Raw genomic sequence first — 27,135 nt, 5'->3', positions numbered from 1 at the left:
TAATTTACACAACCTTACGTGGCTAATGGCTACTGAATAGGACAGTACAGAGTTAAAGGTTCAAAGGTGATAAGAATGGAACACAGGTAATTAGATTTTTCTGAAAAAATAAATACCAAAAGACAGTCAAGATCTTAATAGGACAAAAGGCAACAGGAAATGTTATAATTCAACTGTAAGCTATTTTCTTACCTCTTTTAGGTTGTTTATTTGTTGGATATAACTAGTCTGTGCAGCTTCTAATTGAGTAATATACCAATGCTGGTCCCGGCATTTTTGAAAAAATGTTGGTGAACGTACCTGAAACCTGAAAGAATGGTTGTCCATAAAAACAATTTAAGTAATAAAATATTATCAACTAAGTCTTAGAATTATAACTATATTAGGCTATAATTATAACTATATTATAAATTATACCTATATTATGAATTATAACTATATTAACTATATTAAATTAAAACTTAATTTAACTTCTAATGCCAACATGCAAATTAGCTCAGAGTTACTGGTATTACCATTTATACAGGTAGTCCAGTTTGTTTAGTATAGTTTTAGAGTAGACTACTTTTCTCCAGTGGGAGAGAGAGTACTATGAATAAGGCTTACCTTACACAGTCACCTGGGTTTGATCCCTTACCATGTATGATTCCTCCAAACCCCAGTGATTCCTGAGAGCCAGGAGTAAACCTTGTGTACCACTGCATGTGACTCCCAAAGAAAACAAAACCAAAACCAACAACAAAAAAAGAAAAATGGTATCAAACTATACATTTCTTTTTTGGGAGGGCAGGGGATTTTCCAAACAATGTTTAGGGGGCACAGGAATGACTTCTACCAGTACTATATCAAACAGGTTGGACAATTCAGTCTACCAGCACATAGTGCTGGGGAGTGGGGGGAGAGGCATATGGCACATAGCTGGCAAGTGGTTGGAGGCCTATTAGGTATACAAAGTAGTGTCATGTATAATGTGTGCCTGGGATTGAACTTTGGGCCTCACACGCAAGACATGTGCTCCAGCCCTTTGAGCAATCCTCAGACAACAAACTACCATTTCTAAATAAATGATATTATATGTTGTTAGCTTCCAAACTAACCTGTGCTGTACTGTCCTCCCGTTATTCATCGATTTGCTCAAGCGGGCCCAGTCATGTCTCCATTGTGAGACTTGTTACTGTGTTTGGCATATTGAATACATCACGGGTAGCTTGCCGGCTCTCCGAGAGGGGCGGAAGAATCGAACTCAAGTCGGCTGACCTGGCCGCATCCAAGGCAAACACCCTACCTGCTATGCTATCGCTCCAACCCCAAACTAACTTACTAAAATATATTTATTACAACAATCTAGAGCAAATGTAATGTTGATTTTGAATTGTGAAGAATCGATCAAATATTGAAAGAGGAAGATAATGTTTCCTACCACTTTCTGGTCCAGATCAAACACTAATAAAATAAGCAAAGTGTGTTAAATAATCCTCTTCTAGAATTTTCCCTTCCTCTCAATTAAAAAAATTACTTAATGGCTCAACTGCCCTGAACTTTACTATTCCCCAAAAAGTTTTATGCACTGAATAATCTGTATTTTTCCGGAAAGAAGTGAAAATAAGTGTAGGTCAAGCTTTTCAAATATCACAATGTCATATTTCTTCATGGTTTAGGAAAAACAACAACAAAAAAAAACAACAGTATCTATATTAAAGTGTATTACTGGATATAAACTATAGGCTCTTAATTTATTCCATTACTTTAATTAAAAAAGAGTAAATACTACAGCAAATCTTTGCTATATAGCTGAATATAACTCTATTTACAACAAAAAATCTATAGGACTACAGTATACCTCTGAAGAAAGAGGAAACTCTACTGCGTAAACCTACAAAGCAACCTTTGTTTCCCACCCCCATATTAACTACCATTTCATTTACCCCTACAATTTTACAGCTCATACCAGTATCTAAGGACCACTTAATAGCCATCTTTAACAAGCTCCTTTTAGTCAAGGTATTCATGCACTGGAGTATAGAACTGATTCACTTAACCATCAAAGTACATACTGCCTAGACAGTAAGTATTATTAACACATTAGAAGACTTTCTAAAGTATACTGTCACTTTTGAATGACTTCTAAAATGGTACACTATTTTCACTATTTTTGTACCATACAACAAAATCAAGTAGCAAGTAAAATTCCCTCACTTTCAATGAAAAAGATTATCCATATTTATGTATAGACAAAATTACTAAGAATCTTTACATTTTGAACAATCATTAGCACTCATACTAGTTAATACAAAACTGACTTATAAAATAGTATTTTCTTTTTGTCTGACCATTCCATCTTGATTTTCGTAAAGAAAACAAAACAAAAAGTCTTGTTCTGATTATGAGCTCAGTGCCAGACATGCTCAGTTATTTTTCAATAAATATGGTTAAATATCATAACAGGAATCTGCTCTTGTATTATAACCAAGTCTATAAATTTTGTTATAAACAAAAGTAATCTAAACAAAAACTTAAGAGGTTAGGCTAAACTGCATTAAAAAAATTCTTGGGATCCAAGAGATAATTCAGGGGTTAAGGTACTTTCCTTTTTTTTTTTTTTTCAATTGAACCACCGTGAGCTACAGTTACAAAACTTTCGTGTTTGAGCTTCAGTCATAAAATGATCGAACATCCATCACTCCACCAATGTACATTTTCCACCACCAATGTTCCCAGTATCCCTACACCCTGCTCCCACCCTTCCTCCTGCCTCTATGGCAGACAATTTCCCTCTTACCCTCTTACTCTCTCTCTACTTATGGGTACTTATGGTTTGCAATACAGATAATGGAGAGGCCATCATGTTAGGTCCTTTATCAATTTTCAGTACACATCCCCCATACTGAGCGCTCCCTCCATCACTGATTTAAGTGATCCCTTCTCTATCCCAGCTGCCTTCTCCCCTAGCTCATAAGGCAGGCTTCCATCTGTGAAGCCATCTTCCTGGCCCTTGTCTCTACTGTCCTTGGTAGCACTGTAGCACTGTCCTCCCGTTGTTCATCAATTTGCTTGAGCGGGCACCAGTAATGTCTCCATTGTGAGACTTGTTGTTACTGTTTTTGGTGTATCGAATACACCATGGGGAGCTTGCCAGGCTCTGCTGTGCAGGCACGATACTTTCGGTAGCTCTCCAAGAGGGATGGAGGAATCGAACCCGGGTCAGCTGCATATAAGGCAAATGCTCTACCTGCTGTGCTATCACTCCTGCCCTGTCCTTGGGTATTAGTCTCATATTATGATATTTCATATTCCACAAATGAGTGCAGTCATTCTATGTATGCCCCTCTCTTTTTGACTCATTTCACTCAGCATGATACTCCCCAAGACCATCCACTTATAAGCAAATTTCATGACTTCATCTTTCCTAACAGCTGCATAATATTCTGTTGTGTAGATGTACCAAAGTTTCTTTAGCCAGTCTTCTGTTCTCGGGAACTCAGGTTGTTTCCAGATTCTGTCTACTGTGAATGCTGCAACAAACATACAGGTGCAGATGTCATTTCTACTGTTTTTTGCACCCTCAGGATATATTCCCAAAAGTGGAATTCCAGGGTCATTTGGAAGGTGAATTTCTAATTTTTTAAGGAATGCCCATATTGTTTTCCAAAAAGGCTAAGTCAGTTGGCATTTCAACCAACAATGAAACAGAGTCCCTTTCTCCCCACATCCATGCCAGCAGTGGTTGTTGTGGTTGTTCTTGGTTTTTTTGATGTGTGCCAGTCTCTGTGGTGTGAGATGATATCTCATTGTTGTTTTGATCTGCATCTCCCTGAGATTAGTGATGAAGAGCATTTTTTTATGTATCTTTTGGCCATTTGTATTTCCTGAGGAAACTTTTGTTCATTTCTTCTCCCCCATTTTCTATGGAGCTGGAGGTTTTTTTCATGTACAATTCTACTAATGTCTTGTATATCCTGGATATTAATCCCTTATCCAATGGATACTGGATAAACTCCCATTGCGTGGGCTCTCTCTGGATTTTGGTCACTGTTTCTTTTGAAGTGTAGAAGCTTCTTAGTTTAATGTAGTCCTATTTGTTTATGTTTGCTTCTACTTGCTTGGTCAGTGGTGTTTCATCCTTAAAGATGCCTTTAGTTTCAATGTCATGGAGGGTTCTGTCTACATTTTCCTCCATGTACTTTATGGATTCAGGTCTGATATTGAGGTCTTTAATCCACTTAATCCACTTTGATCTGACTTTTGAAGGCACTCCCCCTGCATGTAACTGACACCAGTTCAATCCCTAGCATCACATACCATCCCCTCCCCCCCCCCCCCCCAGCAAGCCCTACACTGTCAGAGTGATACCTGAGCATGGCCGGGTGTGTCTCTCCCGCAGTAAGGTGTTGTTATGGAAACCTTATAAGCAGATAAAAACTCTAAACCTCCATATGAAACATGCTTAAAATATGTGAATTTTTCTCATTTTCATTTTCACTATGAAATTAAAACATCATGTAAAGACAGTATCAATATTGCAAACCACAATGCCCAAAAGGAAGAGAGAGAGAGGAAGAGAGAGATGAGAGAGAGAGAGAGAGAGAGAGAAAGGAAGGAAGGAAGGAAGGAAGGAAGGAAGGAAGGGGGAGTGGGGAAGAGAGAAAGAGAAGAAAAGCACCTGCTATAGAGGCAGGCAGGCAGAGGGTGAAGGGTGGGGGTGGGGGGGTGTGATGGGAGGGAACCTTGGGGCACTAGTGCTGGGAAATGTACACTGGTAGAGGGATGGGTGTTGGAATACTGTGTGACTGAAATCCAATCATGAACAGTTTTGTAAGGGTATATCTCACAGTGATTCAATAAAAAAAGTTTTAAAAAAAATTGTGTGAAGATGCCCCATTATTTGTCACTTGCCAAAATTGCCCCAATATTAAACAGGCCTGTTTTGTAATGAATAACTTGTTGCTGTTTTAGAATTGACTGTGCTTAGTGTTTACTCCTGGGGCAGTGCTCAGGGAAACATACGGGGTGCCAGGGATCAAACCCAAGTTGGACATGTGCATGGCAAACACCCTACCAGCTCTGCTATCTTTCTGGTCCTTTACAGAGTATTTTTGCTCTGTACTTTCTTACAAATACAGCAACTAGTATCACATAGTTTGTTTTCATCAATTTTAAGTTTTAAATTCTCATTTAATTGTAACTCTACCTTTAATCATTTTCTAGAAAGAAGTAAAATTAATTTATAATTATAATAGCATACAAAGTCAGGGGCATAAAGTTCCTGATCTCTTTTTCCAAAACATGAGGTTGCTAAATGTTCAATAAAGAATGGAACATTACTACATTTGCTAATCATTTGCTTTTTATTTTATTTTTTTTTTCATTTTTTGCTTTTTGGGTCACACCCAGCAATGCTCTGGGGTTACTCCTGGCCTTGCACTCAGAAATTACTCCTGCCAGTGCTTAGGGGACCATATGGGATGCTGATGATCGAACCCAGGTCAGCTGCATGCAAGGCAAATGCCCTATCCGCTGTACTATAGCTTCAGCCCCTCATTTGCTACTTTTGGAATCACTGCCTACATGTCAAATATACGTCAAACATATTTTGTTACTCATTATTCACCCAGTACACAGGATTCCTGAAATGAAATGATAAATTAAAATGGTAAGTTTACTCCTAATGAGTTTCAATATTCCTTTTTTTGTTAATAAACTTCTAATGAAATTCCCACAGGGTAAGTACAATATCAAATGATTCCTATACCTTAAGATCACTGTGTCATTTTGTCGATTCAAGTATCCTTCATTTGCAAGTAAGTCCAAACGGAAAAATCTATTATAACCCCAGCATTCTCCAACTTCAAAGTCAGAAGCAAATTCTCGAATGATATTTTTGGTAGGATCATTACAGGACTGATGGACCATCTCTACACGATACTCATATCTAGAATTAAAAGACAGACCACTAGAAGTTAAAGATACAGGATGGAGGTAAGATGCTTACCTTGCACACAGTCAACCCTCATTTGATTCCTGGCACCACACACAATCCCTGTCATGTACAGCAGCACCAGGAGTGTGTGATACTTGAGCAGAGGTGAGGAGTGGCTCCAAAACAAAATAAAATCCCCAGACAATTAATACCATTAATATATCATAAATGACACTTATTTAAAACGTAAGCTTATTGGGGCCGAGTAATAGTACAGCAAGCAGGCATTTTCCTTGCATGCAGTTGACCTGGTTCAATCCCCAGCATCCCATGTGGTCCACCTGATCACTACTAAAAGTGATCCCTGAGCACAGAGCCAGGAGTAACCCCTGAGCACCATAGGGTAAGGCCCAAAAGCCAAAATAAATAAATGACAATAGTTACTGACCCATCTATTCAAACACTTCCAAAACTATAAAATGTTTTCACCAAATATTACTTCATCTTAGAAAAAATTAGTTTTTAAAATGGATTTAAGTTATGGTAATATACAATAGGTTAATTATTTTAAAGTGAATTGAGAACTTAGATTTATACCATTATACCATGGCAAGATTCCATGCTAGTGATACAGTTTTTCTTAAAAGACATAACTGTTGGGGTTGGAGAGATAGCACAGCGGGTAGGGCGTTTGCCTTTCACGTGGCAGACCCGAATTCAATTCCCAGCATCGCATATGGTCCCCGAGGACCACCAGGAGTAACTCCTGAGTGCAGAGCCAAGAGTGACCCTGTGCATCGCCAGGTGTGACTCAAAAAGAAAAAAAAAAAAAAGACATAACTGTTAAGAGAAATATATGTAAATACACACTAAAACCTATTAACTGAATATCTTACTTAGAAGTTTCGGGCAAGCCAGCTGAGAGTTCCAGAAATACGGATAAGTAGTAACCACGAACAACTCCATTTCCATCCTTTAAAAAAAGGTAAAGGTAAATTTAAATGTAAAAAAATTAAGATATAATGAAAAAAATATGTATTAATACCTGATATTTGAATTGGAAAATAATTTTAAGCTTAAAAGCATTAAGATAAATAACACAAATGCCAATATACTTTAGTTTATATTTAAAATATTTTAAATTTTTATGGATGAGACTCTCTAAAAGATATATACTCTACAGAAAATATTAACAACTAGCAAAAGAAGTAAGATACAGGATGGAGGTAAGATGCTTACCTTGCACACAGTCAACCCTCATTTGATTCCTGGCACCACACACAATCCCTGTCATGTACAGCAGCACCAGGAGTGTCACTTGCCAAAATTGCCCCAATATTAAACGGGGCAATTAAAATTTCTCAAGTACTTTGCTCATACATCTACTTTCCAAAAGAAAAACTGGTAAATAACTTAAAAGAAACCTCTTCTATGTAAACTGTAATGATAGTTAAGGAAAGCATCTCATTAAAATTTTATGACTGGGGGCTGGAGCAATAGCACAGCGGGTAGGGCGTTTGCCTTGCACGCGGCCGACCCGGGTACGATTCCCAGCATCCCATATGGTCCCCCGAGTACCGCCAGGAGTGATTCCAGAGTGCAAAGCCAGGAGTAACTCCTGAGCATCGCCGGGTGTGACCCAAAAAGCAAAAAAAAAATTAAATAAAATAAAATTTTATGACTAACAAATGAAAAAGAGACAATGAGAATACCACTGCTTTTCATCACTCAGTGAACATTAGAGGTAATGAACACATCAATAGCTGTTAATAAAATCAAGTGCAATTAGACATCATGTGAAAAACAAACACATTACTATTTACATTTTTTTTGTTTTTTTTTGACTTTTGGGGTTACACCCAGCAATGCTCTGAGGTTATTCTTGGCTCTACACTCAGGAATTACTCCTGGTGGTGCTCGAAATACCATAAAGATGCCAGGGATCAAACCTCAGTCGGCCTCGTGCAAAGGAAATGACCTACCCACTTCACTATCACTTCAGCCCCACTATTTATATTCTTACTATGAAAATCAACATGAGGATTTTATCATGTTGCTAAATACTATACCAAATACAAAAAATATATAGGTCAAAGGAACATATCCTTTAGAAAAAGCACTGGGACTAGAGCAATAAATAGTACAACAGGGAGGCCGCCTAATTTGCATGTAGCACCCCATATGGTCCCCTGAACCCCGCCAGGAGTGATCCCTCAGCTGTGCTGAGCCAGGAGTTAGCCTGAAGCACAGCTGGGTATAGCCCAAAAACAAACAAAAAACAAGCAAAAGAAAGCACAATTAAATATGCAATAAAGCATGTTTATGTTTTTTATATGATTTTAAAAATAATTTTAAATTTCTCTTAAATTCAAATTTTAAATTTAAGACACTTAAAATAAGTATCTTCCTACAAACAAGAAATGAGACTTCTTAGTAACATGTCAGGGTTCATACAGGTTGCATTTAACTTTTCAGAGTCTGGTACTATCCTATAAAATTTCTATTAGGACTAGAGAAATAGGATGGAGTTAAGGTGCTTGCCTTGCATACAGACAACCCTAGTTTAAATCATTGCCACCATATATCGTCCCTAAGAACCTAAAAGGTTTCTCCTGAGCACAGAGCCCACTGACCCTCTGCACCCACTACTGGTGTTGCCCACCATAACCCCTCACCCAAATTTGTCGTTATACTCTCATTCCACTAAATAAAGGGAACGAGAGTACTATGGAATGCTTTATTTCAAAACATATTAGAAATAGGAAAAACTTACTGGGTAAACTTTTAACCTCCAACAAAGTCCTGAAACTTGAAGAGGTGGGCTGTAAACAGGATCTGCTCTCTGACGCAAAGTGCTGAAATAAAAAAACAAAAATGAACCAAATACCACGATCAAACCTATTGGAAAATACCAAAAGCAAAATCCCAAACCAACCATGTTGTTTATGCTATGTTGGTTTTTTCATATATTAAAAAAAAAAAAATTGTCAAAAACTCTTACCTGAAATTCTCTAAAACAAAGGTAGCTGAATCATAAGATGGTACTAATTCACTAAAAATAAAAGGAAAAAAAAAAGATTAATGTAAATTTAAAATTCTATTAAGTTACAAAAGTCTCAGTAATATCTTAAAACTTCATTAAATTAAAAGTCCTAAAAAGTATTTTTAAATCCTTATTAAATATTAAATCAAAAAGTTCATAAGGTGGGGCTGGAGTAATAGCACAGCGGGTAGGGCGTTTGCCTTGCACGCAGCCAACATGGCTGACCCAGGTTCGATTCCCAGCATCCCATATGGTCCCCCAAGCACCACCAGGAGTAATTCCTGAGTGCATGAGCCAGGAGTAACCCCTGAGCATCGCCGGGTGTGACCCAAAAAGAAAAAAAAAAAGTTCATAAGGTAATCAAAAGTTGACTTTCATTTCATAATTCAAAATATACTAAAGACTCAATAAATGGTATATATGATTAAGTAGCACTGCACTGTCCTCCCGTTGTTCATCAAGCTGCTCGAGCGGGCCCAGTAACGTCTCTTTTGTGAGACTTGTTGTTACTGTGTTTGGTATATCGAATACATCACAGGGAGCTTTCTAGGCTTTGCCGTGCAGGCGAGATACTCTTGGTAGCTTGGCGGGCTCTCCGAGAGGGGTGGAGGAATCGAACCCGGCTAGGCCAGGCCAGCTGCACACAAGGCAAATGCCCTACCGCTGTGCTATCGCTCCAGACCATGATTAAGTACTAAAATATGTACAAAAATGTTTCTTACACGGCAATAGAAAAATGAGTTAAATTGTGTTTATGGACCAAGGATGTGGCTCAGTGCAAGAGTGGGGTTTGATATATAACATAGAAAAAGGGGGAAAAAAAGATAAAATAGAACTTAGGGCTGTTATCTGAAAAACAAAACAGAAAGTGCATTAACTGCCATGATCCATAGACTCACAAACAAATCTCAAAGCTCCCGGAAGAGATGTTTCTGGACCTTGTGCCAGGCTGATTTTACTGGGGCGCCTCAGACGGTAGCAGGCATCCTTTCTTCCCCTGCCCCGAAAGAACTCCAACAGCAGCAAACCTCCAGAACTCAATCGCTGCCACCCTCAGGGTCTATTTTCACAGGCTCATCCTGGGACCCCATGCAAGAGAATAAATCCTCTGAAAAACCCAAGTATGCAGGACCAGTGACTGAAAACGCCAGGCTTCAAAAGCTGTGACTGGGCCGCCCCTTCCCAGCTCCACCCCTCCAGGATCCTGGCTGTCACACCCACAAACTGCCTCCGAGTGCCACTTAAGCACCTTAATGGCCATGATCCAGAAACTCACAAATGAATCTCAGAACTTAGCAGCTCACTCCATAGATGTGTCTCCTGATCCCAATTACTTAAAATTTTAGAATTCCAGAAGCATTGGATGCTTCTGCTGCCACACGACATCTCATACTTTTTTTTTCTTACTTTTTTGTTGAATCGCTGTGAGACAGACCCTTATACACATCTCATACTATTCATAACAAAGCAATACAAAATAAATTATCTAACTGTGGGGCAGGCTTGAATGGTGGTGGAAAATTTCAAAATAATGGTGTTGGAAAGGTGTAATGGTGGTGGGATTGGTGTTGAAATACTGAATGTAATCAATTATTGTGAACAACTTTATGAAAATAAAATGTTAAAAAAGTTAAAAAAAAAAAAAAAGAAAACAAATATAAATAGGAACATGAAGAGTATAGTCTAACAGGTCAGAGTGTAACCAGGAGTTATTCCCAGGGTCCCCAGAACAAGATTTGGAAAGCTTTCCATTCCATTTCAAGCAAAAATTTTAATTTATCAAAAAGTTCAACCTGCAAAAATTTCTAAAGTTCAACTCAGAAAATTTGTTTTATTAAAATAAGAGCACTGGCAAGGATGGTTTAACATTTGGAAATCAATCAACATAATCCATCATATCAATATAAGAAGAGATAAAAAACCGTATGATCAAATCAAAAGATGCAGAAAAAGCATTTGACAAGATCCAGCACCCATTCATGACCGTTTATGATGAAAACTCTCACCAAAATGGGTACTGAAGGAACTTTCCTCAATTTAGTCAAAGCCATCTACCACAAGATAAGGGAAGCATTATTCTCAATGGGGAGAAACTAAGAGCGTTCCCTCTAAGATCAGGGACAAGACAAGGATGAACACTCTTACCACTTCTGTTCAATATAGTACTGGAAGTACCTGCAATGGCAGTTAGGCAAGAAAATGATATCAAGGGTTCCAGATAGGAAAGAAAGAAATCAAGCTCTCACTATTTGCAGATGATATGATACTTTCTCTCTCTCTCTCTCTCTCTCTCTCTATATATATATATATATATATACACACATATTTTTTTTATTTTATTGAGTCACTGTGAGATAGTTACAAGCTTTCATGTTTGGGTTACAATTATACAATGATCAAGCACCCATCCCTCCACCAGTGCACATTCCCCACCACCAATATCGCCGGTACATCCCCCCTTTCTCACCCTCCCCCTGCCTCCATGGCAGACATGAATACCCATAATCTCGCTCTACTTTTGGGCATTATGATTTGCAATACAGACCCTGAGAGGTTATCATGTTTGGTCCTTTATCTACCTTCTGCACACATCTCCCATCCCGACCGATTCCTCCAGCCATCTTTTTCTTAGTGATGCCTTCTCTATTCCGGCTGCCTTCTCCCCTTTACTCATGAGGCAGGCTTCAACCTGTGGAGCAATCTATCTGTCCCGTGTATCTACTATCCTTAAGTGTAAGCCTCATGTTATGTTTTTTTATGCTCCAAAAATTAGTGCAGATGATATGATACCATATTTAGAGAACTGCAAAACTTTTACCAAGAAGTTCCTAAAAACAACAGACTTGCAGGCTAAAAAAGTTACAGGCTATAAAACTAATACCCAAAACCCCATGGCTTTCCTATATGCAAATAATGAAAGAGAAGAAAGTGACATGAAAAAAGCAACCCCATTCACAATCATGCAGCAAAAAATCAAATACCTCAGAATCAGATTAACTAAGGAGTCTTTGTACAAAGGACCTGTACAAAGAAAACTACAAAACGCTACTTCATGAAATAAAAGAGGACACGAGGAAATGGAAAAACATCTGCTCATGGACTGGGAGAATTAACATTGTCAAAATGGCAATATTCCCCAAAGCACTATACAAATCCCTATAATACCCATGAAATTCTTCAAAGAAATGCATGAAATGCTCCTAAAATTCATATGTAACAACAAACACCCACAAATAGCTAAAGCAATTTTGAGAAAAAGAAGAGGGGAGGCATCACCTTCCCAAACTTCAAAGTCTACTACAAAGCAGTAATAACTGAAACAGCATGGCACTGGAACAAAGGCAGAGCCGCAGACCAATGGTACAGGGTGGAATATCCTTACACACACCCTCAAATATATGATCATCTAATCTTTGATACGGAAGCAAGAAATGTGCAGTGAAGCAAGGAAAAGCCTCTTTAACAAATGGTGTTCGCAAAACTGAACAGCTACATGCAAAAAAAATGGGCTCAGAACAATCCCTAACACCATGCACAAAAGTCAGATCAAAATGGATTAAATACCTCAACATCAGACCAGAATCCATAAGGTACACTAAAGACAAGGTCAGCAAAACCCTCCTCAACATTGAAGCTAAAGGTATCTTCAAAGACAACACGCCACTGACCAAGCAAGTGGAAACGGGTAAACAAATGGGCTATCTTAAACTAAGAAGCTTCTGTAATTCAAAAGAAACAGTGACCAGAATACAAAGACAGTCTACAGAATGGGAAAGGATATTTATCCAATACCCATCTGATTTATCCAATACCCATCTGATAAGGGGCTGTTATACAAGGCACTGGTTGAACTCTACAAGAAGAAAACACCCAATCCCATCAGAAAATGGCACAATGAAATGAACAGAAACTTTCTCAAAAAGAAATTCGAATAGCCAAAAGGTACATGCAAAAATGCTCTTCATCACTAAACATCAGGGAGATTCAGATCAGAACAACAATGAGATATCATCTCACACCACAAAGACTGGCAAAAGCAACTGGTGTTGGTGTGGATGTGGTGAGAAAGGGACTCTCCTTCACTACTGGTGGAAATGCCGACTGGTTCAGCCCTTTTGGAGAACAGTATGGAAGTTTCTCAAAAAATTAGAAATTGAGCTTCCATTTGACCCAGCAATACCACTTCTGGGAATATACCCTGGAGATGCAAAAAAGTATAGTAGAAATGATATCTGCACTTTTATGTTCATTGCAGCGCTGTTTACAATAGCCAGAATCTGGAAAAAACCCAAGTGCCCAAAAAGAGATGACTGGTTAAAGAAACTTTGGTACATCTACACAATGGAATACTATGCAGCTGTTAGAAAAGATGAAGTCATAAAATTTGCATATAAGTGGATCAACATGGAGAGTATCATGCTAACTGAAATAAGTCAGAGAGAGGGAGACAGATATAGAAGGACTGCACTTATTTGTGGAATATAAAGTTACAGAATGGGAGACTAACACCCAAGGACAGTAGAGATAAGGACCAGTAGGATTGCTCTACAACTTGGAAACAGGCTTCAAGTGCCGGGAGGAAAAGGCAGTTCACATGATCAGAGACTCAGAAACAAATCGCAAAACCCAGTGGCTTTTGGCAGAAATGCATCCAGTCCCTGCAGTAGGTTGTTGGCGCCTGGCCACCCCAGGTGGGAATAGGTTTTGTGCCTTGGCCTGTTCCCCCTGGTGGCGTGGTGGTCGCCATCCTCCAGAGGCCACTGGACAGTCAGGTTTGGGCCCGCAGTGACGAGACATGTGGGGCCTTGCGGGATGGGGGTGGAGCCAGCCCTTTCCTCCCCTTCCCAACAAGACCCCGAGTCATCGTCCAGGAACGGCCTCTCTGGCTTCTAATCAAGCTGCTTAACAGCCATGATCCTAGAGACTCAGAAACAAATCTTGAAACCCAGCAGCTTTTGGCAGAAATGCATCTGGACCCTGCAGTAGGTTACTGTCGCGGGGCCACCCCAGGGGGAAAGGGTGTAGTCCCTCTACCTGCTCCCCCTAGGTGGCTCGGTGGCTGTCATCCTCCAGAGGCCACTGGACAGTCAGGTTTGGGCCCTCAGTGATGAGACACATGGGGCCTCACGGGATGGGGTGGAGCCGCCCTTTTCCTCCCCATCCCAATGAGACCCTGAGTCGCCGTCCATGAACGGCCTTTCTGGCTCCTGATCAAGCTGCTTGACAGCCATGATCTAAGACTCAGGAACAAATCTCGGAACCCAGCAGGTTTTGGTGGAAATCCCTCCAGATTTAATTGTTAAAATTTTGGAATTTCAAAATTGCACAGCAACTACTGCAGTCACACAACATCATATGTTATTCATAACCAGCAACAGAAAACAAATTGTCTACTGTTGCCTTTTCTGCAGATCTGAGTGTTGTGGTAAAATCCCAAATAACAATGGTGGGTCTGATGTCAAAATATTAAATGTAATCAGAGTAGAGAAAGAGTAATGTGGAAATCATCTGCCTACCCCACAGGTAGGGGGAGGGTGTGAAATGGGGGTATACTGGGGTTTTTGGGGGTGGAGAACGGGCACTGGTGAAGGTATGGGTGTTTTATTGTATGACTGATACTTAAACCTGAAAGCTTTGTAACTGCTCTCACGGTGATTCAATAAATAAAATTTTAAAAAATGAAAAAAATAAAAAGGTCCTTCACGCCCTACCGAGGTCACGAGTTGCCCCCCACAAGCGGCTCTCCAGCACAACCATGGCTCCAGAAGCACAAGGACTTAATGCAGAACCCGGCAGCTTGCGGCAGGAAAGTGAATGGACTATGCGTTAATCCACACCACCATGCCTGCCCAGAGGGAAAAGGATGTGCTCCCTTCTGCCTTTTTCCCTCTGGACAGCAAGATGGCAGCCGCCTCGGAGCTTTTTGGAAAGCCAGGTATGAGCTGGTCATGACGGGGGCGACTGAAACCTGATGGGAAGGGGGGCGTTCCAGGCTTGTCCTTCACGCCCTATCGAGGTCACAAGTTGCCCCCGACAAGCGGCTCTTCGGCACAGCCATGGCTCTAAAGCACAGAAACCAGTCTCATAATTATCTGACTCTCGGCAGAAATACTTCCAGGCTTAATAAGTAAAATATCAGAAATCCAAAATCCCTCGGCCGCAATAGCGTCATCATTTGATTCTTGTAACCAGCTATAGAAACAAATCATTTCAGAATGTCTTTTCCACAGGTCTGATTTGGGGGTGTAAACTCTACATAATAATAGTGCATCTTTTGTTGAAACAATGAATCTAATCAAAGTAGATAGAGTGTTAAATAGAATTCATCTGCCTCACAGGCATTGGGAGGGTTGGGAGGGCAGTATATTAGGGTTCTTCTTGGTGAAAAATAAGTACTGGTGAAGGGAAATGTGCTTGATGATTGCATCACCGAGACTTAAACCTGAAACCTTTGTAACTTTTCCCACAGTGATTCAATAAATTAATATATTAAAAAAAATTTTTAAAAAGTAAGGTGGAGTTCAGGCCCAATTCAATCAGCTAATCAGTGGCTGAATAAATAGCAGTACTCCTACATAAAAAAAAAATAATAAAATAAAATGTTTGCTTAAAAAAAGAAAAGGCAGTTCAAACAAAGAAGGAACTACCAAGTAAAGGATGCCTGGAGGGCTGCTTGGGATGGGAGATGTGTGCTGAAGGTAGACTATACACCAAACATGATGACCACTTAAGGCTTGTATTGCAAACCAGAACACCCAAAGGGAGAGAGAGAGTAAAAGGGAATGCGCCTGCCACAGAGGCGGGTGTGTGTGGGGGGAGGGATACCGGGAACACTGGTGATGGAGGGATGGGTACTCGATCAATGTATGACTGAAATGTAAGCACAAAAGTTTGTAACTATACCTCACAATGATTTATTAAAAAATTATAACAAAATAATCCAAACAAACAAAAAAAGGGGGCTGGAGCGACAGCACAGCGGGTAGGGCATTTATCATGCACGTGGCCAACCTGGGTTCAATTCCCAGCATCCCTTATGGTCCCCCAAGCACCACCAGGAGAAATTCCCGGGCACAGAGCCAGGAGTAACCCCTGTGCATCGCCGGGTGTGACCCAAAAAGCAAAAATAAATAAACAAAATAATAAAAAAAATAAGAGCATTGGGGCCGGAGAAATAGTACAACAGATACAGAATTAGCCTTGTATAACCTGGGTTTGACTCCAGTATTCCATATGATAGTCCAGCACCACCAGGAGTAATTCCTCAGCACAGAGCCAGGAGTAACCCCTGAGCATCGCTGGGTGTGACCCAAAAAGTAAAATAAACAAGAGCACTGTCACACTGTGACAGTAAGATAGGAAAATGACCAATGTAAATGTAATACACAGTCATATAAAGTTACATTTGGTAAAGTTATCATGAAAAAACCACCAGTTCCTTGAAATTACACCCATTCTGTGTATGAACCAAGTGATATTTTATCAAGAGCTAATGTTAAGTACCTTAGGAGATGAGAACAATGGGGGCCCAGAGAGAGCACTGTGAGATAAGGCACTTGCCTTGCATGTATCTGACCCAGGTTCAGTCACCATAGCCCCATTATGGTCCCGGCAGCCCATCAGGAGTGATCCCTAAACACAGACCCAGAAATAAACCCTAAGGACCACCTGGTATGGTCCCACAAAAATAAAGTGAAATAGGTGAGAACAATTGAAAATAAGACATGGTTGGAGCCAGAATTCAGAAGAAAAGACCCAAGCAACTGAAAGACAATCCCTGGCTGATTACAATATATTTGCATAATAAACACCACTCTCACCAACATTTGACAGTTTACAACTGCCAGGAGAATCCCTAGAAGCAATTAAGCATAGTCAGAATCTGGGTGATGGGCCAGAGATAGTATAGCAGGCAAGGAGTATTCCTTGCAAGAAGCTGACTCAGTTTCCATCCCAAGCATCCCATACGGTTCCTTAAGCACTCCTAAGAATTGCTGTGTGGCCCAAAAACAAAAACAAAAAAAGAAACTAGGGGTGGCAGGGAGGGGGCTCCAGAAATTCTCCACCCCAGAGTCCTACCTTTCCTCTGAAATGCCATTAGCATTTCACTTCTAATTAATCTGCCCTGTTCCTCTCATTACATAAACTAGAAATTAGTGTAAAAATGGTACTACTGCCCCTGGAGCATGCTGGCACTGAGGTTCTTAAAATCACAAGTTTTAAAAGACTTAGTATTACTTTTAGTACTCCTTAATAAATTACTTTCAGCATTTCCTAACAAATACTTTCTATTATTCATTTCTCCAACTTGTGCTTGAATTCTTTGCTGTGTGGGTTAAATGAATCTGGACACAGGATAAGGACCTAATGGCTGTGGTCCTGACCAGACATGCTGGCACTAACAGTGCCTAAAAGAAATTAGTAGTTTGCCATGTGAAAACAGTGTACAGTAAATTTTACAATGGATTATTCTTTATGGCACAGTTGCACAGTTAAGTAGTTCACACCTTTTTATAGCAAATAGCTGTAATTTTCCCTGAAATGGTATTTACTATCCAAATTACCCATGTCACTCCTACCATATCGCCTGACAATCATTAATCCTTAAGTGTCTAGAGAGATAGTACAGGGTTTAAAGGTACTTGTTTGCACACTGTCACCTGGCTTAATTGTAGGCACTGCATAAGGTCCCATAAGCACTGCAGTTGTGATTCCTGATCACAGAGGTAGGCATAAGCCCTGAGCACCAGTTTTGGCCCTATACCCAAAATTAATTAATTTTACCAGGTGATACCATCATAAAGACAATATTCAAAATAAGATGAAAAAGGGTCAGAGATAGTACAGAGGGGGAAAAAAGCACCTACCTTATCCATGGTCAACCCTCACTCAATCCCCTGCACTGCTTGAGCAATACCAAGAGTGACACCTGAGCAGAGAACTGTGAGTAGTCCCAAGCACCAAAACCCCCACAAATTTAGGATGATAAGAATTACTTCTTTGAAATAGATGCATTTCCGTGGGCCGGAGCAATAGCACAGCAGGTAGGGCGTTTGCCTTGTACATGGCTGACCTGGGTTCAATTTCCGGCATCCCATATGGTCCCCCGAGCACCGCCAGGAGTAATTCCTAAGTGCAGTGCAGAGCCAGGAACAACCCCTGAGCATCGCCAGGTGTGACCCAAAAAAGCAAAAAAAAAGAAAAAAAAAAAGAAAGAAATAGATGCATTTCCATGCAAACTTTAAAGAAAAATTGAACTGAAAGTCTGCCATACCTTGTAAAGTCTGGTGGAACAGGAGTAGTAACAAATGATGCCATGGGTTTTCGGTGAACTTGCTGAAACATCATGAGGATCTCTGAGCTTTTAGAAATCAATTCACTCTTACTACAAGACCGCAACTGTAACAAAGAAAAAAATTATGAACAAAATTGTTACTTATTGACACGTCATAAACCTTAATAAAGGAAAACAGAAATTATTCCAGTTATACAGTGAAAGGGATAAAAGAAAATAGGATTTTTTTTTTTGAGAATTTTTTATTATTTGAGGGGAAGGGGAAAATCCCAGAAGTACTCAGTGGTTATCCTGGCTCGAGGATCAAGACTGACCCCTGGCAATGCTCAGGGGACTGACCATATGCAATGCTGGGATCAAATTGGGGTTGGCTATATTCAAGACAAGTGTCTTACCTTCTGTACTATCTCTTTGACCCTCACATAGGAGGTTTTTAAATGGCTTTTTTTTCCTTTCTTTTTTTTGGGGCGGGGGGTCATATCCAGCGATACTCAGGGATTATTCCTGGCTCTGCAACTCAGGAACTACTCCTGGCAGTGCAAAATTTCCACCACTAATAAAAGTCCGATATAAACTATGTCATAGTCAATTGCTAAGACTTAATACATTCATAGGGGCTAGAGCGACAGTAGAGCAGGTAGAGGAGTTGCCTTGCACACAGCCGACCCAAGTATAATCCCCAGCATCCCAAATGGTTCCCTGAGCATCCCAGCAGTAAATCCTGAGTGCAAAGCCAGTAGTAACCCCTGAGCACTAGCACTGCGACCCCAAAACAAAAAAGAATCGCCAGTGTTTGCACTGTAGGGTCCTTGAACACAGCTCCAGAGGCTCCTCAAAATTAAATTTAAAAATTTAAATTAATCACAATGTCAGAAGTTTTAATCCTCTCCAGAGTCCCATGAACCCATAGTAAAATCCTACTCTAAAAAAATGTGCTATTTTATCTAATTCTTTGAGAAGAACTAGCTGATTCAAAGTGCATGAAAGTCTCCAGTATAATACAGAAACTCCAATACCTTTTAATTTTATATAGATTAACTCAGTTCAAACTTTCAGAGCCTGGAGAGATAGTACAGGGGTTAAAGTTCTTGACTTGCCTGAGCACTGCTATGGATCACTTTGAAACACAGAGTCAGGAGTAAACCCTGAGCAACACCAATGTGGCCCCCCCCCAAAAAAAAAAAAAACAAAGGGGGGGGAAAAAGTTCAAATAAAACATATGGGCAAAACAATAAAAATTGTATCTAAGTATTTCATTACCTGGTGCTCTACCTCCTGAAGTAACGATTCCAAGAGTTCTGTTTCTTGTGTTAGAGATGTCTTCTGACCTATTTTAAAATATTAAATAGGAGAGGATGCATTTTTAAAAAGCAATGACAACATTGTAATTACTACCAAAAAAGGGGAAGGGGGAGAAATTCACCATGAAAATAAGAGTGACAGAGGGACGTATCAATATGGTGAGCAGATGCCTTGCATGAAGAAGACTTAAATCCACAGAACCATATAATCCCCTAGCCCCATCTATGCTAGTTTTTTAAAAAAAAAAATTTTCTTTTCTCTATTGGACCTTTCTTCTCTGTACACTGTCTCTGTCTCTCTCTAGAAAAACTCACATTCTCCTTAGAATTAATTAGTACTCTTCCCTTAGTATAACAGATTTCAATTTTACTTAAAAAAAAAAAAAGTTTTCTTTTAAAAATAAAAAGGGGCCGAAAGTGATAGTACAGTGGGGAGAGCATCTGCCTCACACACAGCCGACCTGGGTTTAATCCCTGGCATCTGATATGGTCCTCCGAGCACCGCCAGATGTAGTCACTGAGCACTGCTAAGTATGATCCCAAAAGTCAAAAAAAAAATTAAAAAGGGAGAGAAAGATTAGAAGATGGTGGCGGCACAGCAGCAAATGCCAGAGCTAGGGGAGGGAATGCAGCTCTCAGCACTCTGAATAGCCAGTAAGGTCATAAAATTTCTGCTTGAGTGAACGACGGTGTCCCTTGGATATTCTGTCTGCCGGAGAGCACCATTAAACCTGGCCAACGAGCTTCCAGAAGCAAAACCCAGGTATGTGGGTTCAAGGACTAAGATACCAGGCCACATGGTGGCAGCAGAGACAGGCGGCCCCTCCCGTCTCCCCACTCGCTATCAAGCCCACCGTCTGCCTCCAGGTGCCATCTCAGAGCATCAACAGCCTTGATCCAGAGACTCCCAAATGAATATCAAAATGGATTAGCTCCCTACAGAGATGTCTCTGGACCTCAACCATTTACACTTTCAGAATTCCAAAAGCAAGCAGCTGCACGCGATCTCTCGTGATATTCATAATAAGCACTAGAAAATAAATTATCTAGCATCTGCCCCGGCAGGCTGGCTTGAATGGTGGTGGGAAAATTTGAAATAATGGTGGGGGAAGGTGTAATGGTGGTGGGATTAGTGCTGAAATACTGAATGTAATCAATTAATTACAACCTTATGAAAATAAAAAAAAAAAAAAAAAAAAAACCTGGCCACTCGCCCGCCACAGAACACCAGCCCAAGTGAAACTCTGAGGATAGCAGTGGTGCAGTCACCAGCAGGCAGAGCTACAGCAGCTCTCAGTGCTGTGGCTGTCAGCAGAGTTTTAACGTGTATGAATAGGACTTTTTTTTTTTTGCTTTTTTTTTTTTTGCTTTCTGGGTCACACCTGGAGATGCACAGGGGTTACTCCTGGCTCTGCACTCAGGAGTTACTCCTGGTGGTGCTCAGGGGACCTATGGGATGCTGGGAATCGAACCCGGGTCAGCCGCGTGCAAGACAAACGCCCTACCCGCTGTGGTGTTTCTCCAGCCCATGAATAGAATTCTTTGGCTTCAACTCGACACCACTGAGGAGCACAGGACCCGGGCTTGAGGGGGAGCCCCGAGTTCCCACCATGGATCCCCAGTGATAAGCCACCATTGTGACGACCCTGCTGCCATTTCTTTCCTGGACCAGTCTGCATCACCTGCAGCATATCTGGGAGAAAAACCTCCCTGAGAACCAATTGTCTGGAGACCCAGGATGGGGAAGTGTACCCCCTGGTCAGGCTCTGCTGGACTGGTGACTGCAGCCTGCCCAGAGTGCCCAACTCATGAACGGCAGTAGCCCTGGCCTCAGTCCTGGTCCCTGCTCGGGCTGTTGCTGCCATCACCACTATGGCCCAGGGGGCACAGCATCACCAGCAGGTCAACCTGGGCCAGCAGGGCAAATGCATCAGCAGCCTGATGGTGGCCTCAGGCTTCCTGATAGCCTAAAATCGCCACTGTACCTCTGGTCAAACTTCAACAACTCAGGACCTAGTTTCCCAAAAAATTACACTGCCAAAAATTAAGTATGTGGGAGCCACCCCCACAAAATACCTCCAGCTCAGCAATAGAAGCTCATATATCAGCCTTGCTTCAGAAACTCATAAATAAATCTCAAAAGAGATCAAGATCAGGGTAGACAGGAGGGGAAGACTGGGGAGGGGGGAAGGAAAGGAGGGTATCAACCTAGTACCCGCCCAAACAGAGCCCTGGCAGCGCTTGCTCCCACAGTCCAAAATAACCATCATGCCCCTGGAATGGACTCTACTGTCTCAGGACAGACCACACCAAGACAATAAACTGCTGGAAATTGGGGTATTTTGTGACTAAAATCTCCAGGCTCTTTTTGGCGGGGCGGGGGGGGGTGGTCAGCGATGTACAGGGGTTACTCCCGGCTCTGCACTCAGGAATTACTCCTGGCGGTGCTCAGGGGACCAAATGGGATGCTGGGAATCAAACCCGGGTCGACCGCATGCAAGGCAAACTGCCTACCCGCTGTGCTATTATTGCTCCAGCCCCTCCAGGCTTTCCTGGAGTTGAGACGGACTACCTCCTCCCAACTCACTATACTTCTAGTAGCACTGACAGTCACCCTCACAAACTCCAGCACCTTTTTTTTCTTTTTGGGCCACACCCAGCAAAGCTCTGGGGTTAGTTACTCCTGGTTCTACGCGCAGGAATTAAAATATTCCTGGCGGTGCTTGGGGGACTATATGGGATGCTAGGGATTGAACCCAGGTCAGCTGCTTGCAAGGCAAATGCCCTACCCGCTGTACTATTGCTCTAGCCCCTCCAGCGCTCTTGTAAGCTCTTCTACAGCCTTGCTTCAGAGACTCATAAAGAAATCTCAAGAGACCAAAGACCGCAGTTAATCACAGACATGCACAAAACTGAACAGATCAGGGCAGATCAAAAGGGGGCGAGATACCTTGGTGCCCACCTGAAGAGTAACATTGGTTTGTCCTTTCTGCCTTGCCACAAGAAGCTTAGGTTTATTGGGTTACTCCCACCACAGTGCTCCCATTCCTCTGTGTTTATTTGTAACCTCTTTCTTTGTGCTCTGCTTTCCCAACCCATCAATCACCTTTATCTCCTAATCAGACTCTGTTAACTTGTAAATATTGCTCTTCTCTTCTCCGTATGTCCTTTACATAGTTAATTCTGAGCAATGTCCTTTTTGCATAGACACAGGAAGACAGTTAATACTATGCTTTTGTAACTCAGGAGTTAACTGACTCCAAATGATATTTACCCCTGGGCATCTATTCTCTTGACTTAAGCCTCAGTTGGCCTTACTTCTTTGCACCCCAAAAGCAGGGCCCCAACAAGGGACAGGATGGACCCAGGGCAAGCTGTGAGCTACCCTGGCATCAAAATAGGCCAGGCCAACGGGTCATAATATTTAACTATAAGTTAAGAGCATGGTCATGGACAAATTCTGTCATGATCCAAAATGTAACAACTAGATAGGACCCTGCCAGGGTTAGGAAAGATTAATCCGGCCTGAGCACTGTAGTCTGAGATCTGTAGCGAGATGTCCCCAGGAGAGCCACCCTACAAGCTTAATGTATCTCTTACTATGTCCATACAAAATAATATTAAGAAATAGAATTAAGATGTTAATTAAGTTATTGGACTGAGGAGAAACACCCCAAGTGGTATTTTGCCCTAGAGCGGAAGAAGGCCTTTCATATGTTGATTGTGCTATCTGACTGCGAGTGTGGTGGCTACCCCCAATGTGGGGGAGTTGGTGAGAGACTAGAGAGAGACTGAGGCTGCGAGTGGGAGCACGGAAAGATGAGGAGAGACAGGAGGAGACAGGAATGAGGGGCAGTATGAGATTAGAATGGGGAGCTTAATGAGACTGAGACTGGAACAGGCGTGTGGGGAGAATGGAAGAAACGGCAACTGATCACCAACCAGCCTGGCCCTCATTTCCTCCTTCATCCGCCCATGGCATCGGCCGTCCCGGGTGGCAGAGCAGCCCAAGACCACCAAACAGAGGCAGCGAGAGAGAACCGCAGGGCTTCCTAGTCATCTGGAGATTACACACCTACCCAAACAAGAGTCTCCAGCAGCTGCTTGTTCCCACAATGGCGACAAAATCACAGTCATGGCCACAGCCAGACTTCACCATCTTGGGACAGACCTGAGATATTAATCTGCTGAAAATTCAGGTATACAGGTTTTGTGACTTAAATCTCCAGGCTTTCTCTGGATAAGGATGGGCTACCTCCCCCACCTCCCTGTACTTCCAGAAGTCCCAGCACTCACATCCACACCCCAAAGCTGCCACCCAGCTAAATAAAACACAGCTCCTGCTGTACCATCCTGATAAAATATTGAATGCCCTGAACAAACATGATGACCTCTTAGTACCTGTATTGCAAACTATAATGCACATAAAAGAAAAGGGGAGGCGGGGGGAGGGAGTGAGTTAGTGGGAGGGAAACTGGGGACATTGGTGGTAGGAAATGCATACTGGTGGAGGGATAGGTGTTGGAATATTGTATGGCTGAAACCCAATCATGCACAGCTTTGTGATGGTCTATTGCACGGTGATTCAATTTTAAAAAACAATAAAAGTTAAGTACAGTGGAGCCTGGCAGGCTAACCATAACGTATTCGATTTGCCAAAAACAGTAACAATAACAGGTCTCATTCCCCTGACCCTGTAAGAGCCCCCCCAGTAGGCCATTGGGCTACACTATCATGCAACAGGGACAAATATTGATGTTACTGTCGCCCTCTTGAGCAAATCAATGAACAACAAATGACAAGTGACAACAAAAGTTAAAAAATAAAAAGGGAGGGCGGGGAGGTGGCCAGGGTGTAGCTCAGCAGTAGTACACTTGCCTTGCATGTGTAAAACCCTGGGTTCAATCCCCAGAATTAAAAAAAAAAAATAGTAACAACAGATAAAGAGAGATAAATCTAGAAAAACTCTTTATTAGAAAAATCAGTTCTCCATCTTTAGTAAATACAAAGTGCAAGGAAGAGTAATAAAAGTAGAAATTCTCAGTAGGGAAAATAAAGTTACCTAACAAAGAGGTCTGTTGGCAATCTCTTTTATCACTTCTAAATACAATCAGACATCTATCTTCCAGATTATAACAATGGAATTGCTTAAAATTTCAAGATTCTTTCCAAGTATTTATGGCCATATCAATCATTACTCTTCAAAAATGAAACTCAAAGCCCAATGAACCCCAGCAGCAAGACACTCACCCATCAGTGTTATAAGCTTATTTTTCAGCTGCGTATCCAATCTAGCAATCATCATCTCCACCGCATTCCTAATTTCTCGAACACGCTCATCCTTTGCATTTCTTACAGCTTCTACATTTCTTTCCTGTTACAACAAAGACCAAATAAATTTTGATTGAACAATTTTAATAATACAAGCAAATTAAATCTTGACTCAATTACTACAACTATCCTGACGCTAACAGATAAATTCTTTTTTTGATTTTTGGGCAACATCCAACTGTGCTCAGGTCTTACACTTCTGGCTCTGTGCTCAGGGATCACTTCTGATGGGGCTCTGGGGAACATATGATCTGCCGGGGATTTAACCTAGGTCGTCCACATGCCCTAGCCACTGTACTATCTTTCTAGACCTAACTGATAAATACTTTAAAAACTGAAGCCAGGAGCCAGAGAGATAATGCATGGGTGAAGGCACTTGCATTTCATAAGACCAACCAGATTTCAATCCAGAGCACTGTTTATGGTCCCTTGAGCATTGCCAGGAGTAATCTCTGAGCCTAAGCCCTGAACACCACTGGGTGTAACATGTAATTACAAATAAAACAAATCAAGCATAATAAATATCTAATAGTTTAACAGAAAGCTGTAGCACAAACTTTTCTGTAACATATATAGAAGATACATTAAATATTTTATAAGAAATCACTAATTAAAAGTGTAAGTTGGGCTGGAGCAAAAGCACAGCGGGGAGGGCATTTGCCTTGCACACGGCCAACCCAGGTTCAGTTCCCAGCAGCCCATATGATTCCATGAGCACGGCCAGGAGTAAATCCTGAGTGCAGAGCCAGGAATAACACCTGTGCATTGCCAGGTGTGACCCAAAAATAAATAAATAAATAAATAAAAGTGTAAGTCATGGGGCTGGAGCGATAGTACATCCAATAGGGCGTTTGCTTGCATGAAACCGACCCGGGTTCGATTCCCAGCATTGCATATGGTCCCCTGAGCACCACCAGGAGTAATTCCTGAGTGCATGAGCCGGGAGCAACCCCTGTGCATCGCGGGGTGTGAACCCCCCAAAAAAAGTGTAAGTCAAGTCACTTCACATCTCCGGAACCTTAAAACAAAGGTAAATCTGACCTTACTGTTTGTTATTAATTTTGAGCTACACCCAGCCATGCTCAGGACTTCTTCCCGGCTTTGTGCTCAAGGATCATTCCTTCTGGGGCTTGGGGAACCATATACAGTACTGGAGATCAAACCTCAATGGGTAACTTACAAGGCAAATGCCTAACCCATTGTACTATCTCTCCAGTTGAACAAAATAAAACATTGTAACTTTTTAAATAATTTACAAAGTTTGTTTTATATCCAAAACTAAAAGCAGAAAAAAAAGTGACTTTTTTTTGGGGGGGGAGCCACACCTGGCCGTTCAAGGGTGTTACTTCTGGCTATGCACTTATGAATTACTTCTGAAAGTGCTCAGGATGCCAGGGATAGAACCTGGGTCAGCGGTGTGTAAGGCAAGTGCCTGACCTGCTATACTATCGCTCCAGCCCCCTAACCCCCCAACAAAGTGAACTTTTTTGAGACTACAGAGTACATATAAATTTCATATAGACAGACATCCAAAAATGAAAACAATCCTATACTATTTTTTATAAAAATAAGCATTGCCATACAGAAATTATGAGCTAATGTTGCTTTAAATAGAAAAGTTACCCAAGAATATTTCAACCTGCCCTTTCCACCAAAAGAGAAATAGTGGGAGTTGGAGTGAGAGTAAGTGGGTACGATGTTTGTCTTGCATGCAGCTGACCCAGGTTTAATTCCCAGCACCCCATATGGTCCTCCAAGTATCACCAGGAGAGAATCCTGAGTGCAGAGCCAGGAGTTAGCCCTCAGCAATCACTGGATGTGATCCCTCAAAATAAATAGACAGTTCATTCATTTTTAGTAGAATCTTAGCCAAAAGGTAGGCATCCCAAGCATGAATTAATGACTTCTAGAAAACTGTGAAAAATCAATGTTATATACTATGTAATAAATGGGTTTTATAGGGTCAGAAAGAGAGAGAGAGAGAGAGAGAGAGAGAGAGAGCGCACGAGAGAGAGAGTACAGCTGGTAGGGGCCTTGTACGTGGACTCAGGTTCAATCCCTGGCAGCCCATATGGTCCTTCCTACCCCCACAGGAAGGCAGAAATAATCCCTGAGCACAGAGACCCTGAGCACCATGGGAGTGTGGCAAAAAAAAAAAAAAAGTGGGGGTAGGGGGTATACCTTATGAAATTTAATTCTAATTAGAGGCAATTCTTGTATGCAAATATTTCTTTATAGCTCAAGGATT

At 41.3% G+C, this 27,135-nt stretch overlaps 1 protein-coding gene across 4 annotated transcripts in view; it reads right to left on the bottom strand.

Moving 5' to 3' along the window:
• Window positions 1-27,135, bottom strand: part of TRIM37 (tripartite motif containing 37) — a 102,060-nt gene that overhangs the window by 60,114 nt on the left and 14,811 nt on the right. For all 4 annotated transcript variants that reach the window (XM_056127538.1, XM_056127536.1, XM_056127535.1 and 1 more), the window contains exons 7-14: window positions 24,807-24,930; window positions 19,516-19,583; window positions 18,235-18,359; window positions 8,919-8,969; window positions 8,691-8,772; window positions 6,814-6,890; window positions 5,750-5,929; window positions 193-307 (exon numbers count right to left, since the gene is read on the bottom strand). In XM_056127538.1, coding sequence (XP_055983513.1) covers window positions 193-307; window positions 5,750-5,929; window positions 6,814-6,890; window positions 8,691-8,772; window positions 8,919-8,969; window positions 18,235-18,359; window positions 19,516-19,583; window positions 24,807-24,930 — 822 coding nt within the window. The remainder of the gene's footprint in view (window positions 1-192; window positions 308-5,749; window positions 5,930-6,813; window positions 6,891-8,690; window positions 8,773-8,918; window positions 8,970-18,234; window positions 18,360-19,515; window positions 19,584-24,806; window positions 24,931-27,135) is intronic.

Source organism: Sorex fumeus, unplaced genomic scaffold, assembly GCF_029834395.1.
Source record: "Sorex fumeus unplaced genomic scaffold, SorFum_2.1 ptg000063l, whole genome shotgun sequence".
NCBI classification, from domain to species: Eukaryota; Metazoa; Chordata; class Mammalia; order Eulipotyphla; family Soricidae; genus Sorex; species Sorex fumeus.
Note: the sequence above shows the minus strand (reverse complement) of the source record. Positions and strands in the feature narration are given on the sequence as shown.